The sequence below is a fragment of the Emiliania huxleyi genome (genome assembly GCF_000372725.1).
Source record: "Emiliania huxleyi CCMP1516 unplaced genomic scaffold EMIHUscaffold_518, whole genome shotgun sequence".
In the NCBI taxonomy this organism is placed as follows: domain Eukaryota; phylum Haptophyta; order Isochrysidales; family Noelaerhabdaceae; genus Emiliania; species Emiliania huxleyi.
Window position 1 is genome coordinate 13,543 of NW_005198108.1, and position 5,306 is coordinate 18,848.

General features: G+C 69.7%; 1 protein-coding gene across 1 annotated transcript; it reads right to left on the reverse strand.

Annotated features, from left to right (window-relative positions):
• Positions 1 to 369: 369 nt before the first annotated feature.
• EMIHUDRAFT_246583 (hypothetical protein) lies at positions 370 to 2,324 on the reverse strand (the record flags this gene model as incomplete). Its single annotated transcript, XM_005766308.1, has 4 exons — positions 370 to 607; positions 940 to 1,271; positions 1,863 to 2,108; positions 2,250 to 2,324. The coding sequence occupies 4 exons, from the start codon at positions 2,322 to 2,324 to the stop codon at positions 370 to 372; spliced, it is 891 nt and encodes a 296-aa protein (XP_005766365.1).
• Between the last annotated feature and the right edge of the window lie 2,982 nt (positions 2,325 to 5,306).

Here is a 5,306-nt window from a genome sequence, read left to right on the forward strand (position 1 = left end):
TGTGCGCTCCCGCCTCATCGAACACCCTACTGGCAAGGTGCAGGAATCCTTCCCTCACCCCTCACACTGTTCTACCGCTCCCTCCCGCTTGGCGCCCATCCCGCCCTCCGCCCTCGCCCTCCGCCCTCCGCCCTCGCCCTCCGCCCCTGCCCCGGCTGGCCTGGGTGGCGACAATCTCGATCTGTGTGCATATTGCACAACGACGATCAAGCAACATAGCAACATGCATCCCCCGATTTCGTGGCAAAACATGGACATCACACTTAGATAACGCACCTTCATTCCCCGCAATTAGTTTGACAACATGCCCTTGCAACATGCAACAAGTTAAGCCCAACATGCGGCAACAACATTCCTCTGAAACATGCGTCAACGCTCCTTCGTCAAGATGCGTTCACCGACGAGACTGCCCGCCGACCGCCGCGTTTGGTCTTCGCGTTTCATCGGGACCTCGATGTGGGACCCCTCGCACGGGACGCAGCCCGCACGGGCAGCCGCCGCCGCCAGAGGGAGCATGTAGCTCGCCACCGCATCGGCCGCCCTTCGCCTCTGCCGCGCCGGCAGCGTCTGCCGCGCCGCCTGGCGGCGCGGCGAGGGAAGCGAGCGCCTCGTCGAGAGAGACGCGCTGCTGCGGCGAGAGCTGAGTCCCCTTCCCGCTCGCGCCGACCAGCGCGCGCGCCGCCGCCGCGCCGCCGCCGCCGGAGGGAGGCAGAGGCGAGGGCGAGACGGAGGAAGGCGGCGGTGACTGCGAGGTCGATGGCGGTGGCGGCGGCGGCGACGTCAACGGCGGCGGCGGTTAGGGCAAAGCCGACGGCAACGGCGGCGAGGCGGAAGGGCGGCGGGCGGCGAAGGCGAGGCGTAGGGCGGCGGCAGCGACGGCGAGACGGACGGCGATAGCGGCGAGGGCGAGGCGTAGGGCGGCGGCAGCGACGGCGAGACGGACGGCGGTAGCGGCGGTGGTAGCCCTTCCGCTTGGCGAGCGCGGCGCAGAAGCCGAAGGGCGAGAGCTCGTCCTCGTCGTCGCAGGGCTCTGCGGGGCGCATGTTGTACATGCGCGGCAAGTCGAGCGCAAGCCAGAGCAGCCGCACCGCCGAGAGGGCCTCGCGCACCTGCGCAATCGGAAAGAGCTGCAGCACTCGTACCACACCGTGCACGCGCACTCCGGCGACGGGGAAGACGAGGCCGGGCGAAGCGCAGATGGTCAGGTGAGGCGTCAGCTCCCACGTCTGGAGGTGCTTCGTGTGGCCCGGCGTGCGCGAGACCGATGCAACCTTGCGGCCCACCAACGCGTTGAGCAGGGACGTCTTGCCCACGTTTGGATGGCCCACGAAGCCGACGGTGACTGTATCGCGCTCGCACGCGCCGCCGCCCGCTGCCACCGCCGCCGTCTCCTCGGCCTCCTCGCCCCCCCCTTCACCCTCCTCGGCTTCCTCCCCGCCCTCCTCGCCCTCTCCAGAAGGCTCTTCCGCCCGCGCCTCGGGGCCTCCTCCTCCTCCTCCTCCCCGCCCTCCCCGCCGGCCGCCGCGCCGGCCGCACGCCGGCCTGCGCCCTCCGCCTCGCCGTCGGGCGGCGGCAGGACGACGCCGCGCGCCTCTGCGACGCCCTCGACGTACTCGCGCACCGTGCGTCGCCCCGCGGCGCGCCGAGCGCCTTTCGGCGCGAGGCGACGCCTCCGCCTAGCGAGCCGCCGACCTCCCTTCCCTTGGAGGAGAAGGTGGCGAGCCGCGCCGCGCGGGAAGCGGCGGGACAGCGCCTCACGCCACCGCTCCAGCGCTTTGCGCGAGACGAGGTCGACCTGTTCACGCGCGGAGGCGTAAAGAGACGCGGCTGCTCAGCCGCCACGCTGCGAGACGAGGCCGGACCTTTGAGAGGACGATGACGAGGCGCAGCGAGGGCCGCGCGGCGCAATGCTCGTACAGCGCGGCGGGCACGTGCAGCAGCGGGTTCCGCACGTCGGCCACGATGCAGACGACGTCGCTCCGCTCGACGACGCGCCACAGCTGGCGCCACACCTCCAAGTTGTGCTCAAAGGGCGAGAGTGCGTCGGCGCGGCAGCCGCCGTGGACAGACGCGAGCCACGCCTCAAAGGCGGTCCGCTCGGCAACCTCCTGAGGTGCCGCGCTCGCGCCCTCGACGCGCGCCCGCGTGGGAAGCCCCAGGCTCTCGCCGGCTGGCTCAAACGCGAGAGGCGCCGCCGCGGCCGCCGCGCAGCCAAAGGGCTCGGCGCCGCGCAGCCGGCGCCCCTGCACGGCCTGGTCGTCCTCGCGCACGAAGGCGGTCGACAGCCGGTTCGTGTCGCCGCCGCGAGAGACCCGCTGCACCATTTGACTCTCAGCCGCCTCGCCGGCCGCCGGCGCGGCGGCGTCGGCGCTTCCGCCTGCGCGGGCGTTGGACGCGGACCGCTGCTGCTGCTCCGCGCGCTTCTGCTTGAGCAGGGCCGACTTTTGCTTGCCGGAGAGGAGAGGGCCATAGCTGTTGCGCGCGCCCGGATGTGTGTGGCGAGGCAGGCCGCCGCAACGCTGGCGGCAAGGGCGAGGCGGAGGGCGGCGGCGGTGACGGCGAGGCGGAGGGCCACGGCGGCGAGGGTGGAGGGCGCGGCGGAGGGAGGCGGCGGCGAGGGCGAGGCCGACAGGGGCGGCGGCGAGGCGAGACGGACGGCGGCGGCGGCGAGGGCGAGACGGACGGCGGCGGCGGCGAGGGCGAGGCGGACGGCGGCGGCGGCGAGGGCGAGGCGGAGGGAAGCGGCGGCGAGGGTGAGGCGGAGGGAGGCGGAGGCCAGGGCGAGGCGGAGGGAGGCGGCGGCGACGCCAAGGCGGAGGGAGGCGGCGGAGAGGGCGAGGTGGAGGCGCTCAGGGCGGCGGCGGCGGCGGCGGCGAGGCGGAGGGCGGCGGTGGTGGCAAGCGGTGAGTACGGGGCCGTGGCGCGGGAGGCACCTCAGCGGCCGCGCCCGGGCGCATCAAGATTGCCGCCGAGGGGCGCTGACGTGCGAGGCGTGCTGGGCGCGCTTCCGGCCGACGTCTCCGTGGGGTCGGTGCTGCCGGAGGCACGCGCTCAAGGGCCCTAGTAGAGAGGACAACAGCCTGACCGCCGATGCGGTGCAGGCGTGCATCTCCGGTGGCGATTCTTTTCTTCTTTATCCAACAACTTTGCCTCAGGGACGGACGATATCGTCCGTCCCTGAAGCGGCCGTAGATGGGAAGGGAGGAGGGAGGGAGGGAAGGAGGGAGGAAGGGAGAGGGAGGGAGAGAGAGAGAGAGAGAGAGAGAGAGAGAGAGAGAGAGAGAGAGAGAGAGAGCGGCCGATGATGCAATAGAAAGAAAACGCTTCAGTAAGAATGTGAGATACGCACAGAGGAAGTAGTTGCAGCCGATGATTTCCATCCACGCGAGACCCGGATCGGAGCCCATGATGGCAGCGACAGCGGCGCCTCGCTGCACACCACCAAGCACAACCCCACCAAAGCACAGCCCTGCTCAGAATGGGCAAGGACCACCACTTGGTGACCCAGGCCGCCCCTGGCTCGCCACTGCACTCGGCTCCTCTGCAGCGGTCTCGGGCACTCCCCACGACAGCACGCCGACGGCAGCTTTGACGTCCATCTGGTGAACCTGCTGTGGCCACAGCCGCCCCTCGCATGCAGCTCGCACCAGGGCTCGACACCGGGCTCTCTCATCCCGGTCGTGGCGGCGTTGAAGGATGCGCGGCCGAGCCGCTGGCTGGCGCCGCTTGAACGTCCGAGATGGCCGCAGCACAGGCCACGCGTCGCGCCGCCGGCCAAGCCCAGCCTCTCGGCGGACCCCGGCCGTGCCAGAGGCAGCCCAGGTGGCGCGTGGAGCCGCGGCTCGGCGCTGGGAGCGCGCACGGAGTGAGTGGCAAGCAAACCGATTAATTTGCTCGTCCGCCACAGCGAGCAGAGGCCATTGGGGTCGGAGGAGCCGACGCGGCGCGTCGTAGTTTCCAGCCTGTGGAGAATCTTTCCATTCCCAGCAGAACTTGGACAGCTTGTTGGCCACTGCGTCGCTCTCAGTCGGGTCTGCCGCTGACAAGCCCGTCTGCCGCGGGTCCTTCGCGAAGCGATTGTCTACCGTGACCACGCCAGCGTGTCCGGTGGCGGCGTTCAGTGTGCCGGCAGACGCGTCCTGCAAGCAGTATATCGACGCAACGCCGTTGGTGACGTCGTTACAATGCGCGTTGCTGGCCTGATTGCGCGTGCTGAGCGTCGACCCGACGACCAGAAGTGAGGGCCGAACCCTCTTTGGGGCAGCAGCCATCACCGAAAGCCAATCAGTCGAGATGCTACGTCATAGATCTAAGAAACGAGAACGTCTAGTAGGTGTTGTGTGGGGATTTTAAGGAGAGGAGTGTGGTGCGCTAGCCGTGGCATACGGCTCAGTAGGGATTTTAAGGAGAGGAGTGTGGTGCGCTAGCCGTCGCCCACCCTGGGGAGTCTGCCTCTTCGTATCTCTTTTCGCAGTCTCTCGCCGCTTCTCGCTGCAACCTTCATGCCACCTCGCGGCCGTCCCTATATCAGTCTGACTATCTTTTCCGCCGTTCGAGTTTTCTCGGCGAAGCCAGAATTTGCATCAAGAGAGAGCATCAGACACAAGCCCGCTACGACCGGCCGTGCCCCGAGGAGCGGCGGGGCGGGCCGCGGATGGCGCTGGTGGCGACGCCCAACCCGGAGAACAAGCTCTTCATCGGGGGTGCGCGCCCCAGCTCGCGTAGACTAGCCTTGCGGCCACAGAGGCCGGCGTCAGCCTATCTCCCGGCTAGAGTTGGTGCATGGTTGGTCTCTTTCACCAAGCGCCCACGCACTTGCACCGCCCGCGCGTGGCCGCACTTGCCACAGATCCCCACCCCACACGGCCGCCGGCATGGGCATACGGCTGCTGCCTCGAGTCTGCTGCACGCCGCGCACAAAAAGGGCGGCGGCAGCGTGAGGGAGACTGGGCCTAAGTCGGACGCTCCGTGGATTAAGGCTCCCACCGCGTCCCCACGCCACAGGTGCGCCTCCGGGTACTGACGAGGAGACCCTGAAGGAGGTGAATCTCGCGCCCTGCCGCCGCACACCAGCTCCAAAGCCACCGCACCGTGGCTGGCGGGAGCGAGACCTGTCCAACGCGACACCTCTCCCACGCCCGCGCGGCGCGTTTCTCACCCCCGGGCCGCCTGGCGCCGCGTCGCAGATCTTTGCGGAGCACGGTGAGGTCGAGGAGGTCTTCGTCATGCGTGGCGGCTCCCGCTCAGGGCAGGCGAGCCAACCTTTCCCCCCCTCCACCCCGGCCCTTCGGGGGGCGCAGCGGTGG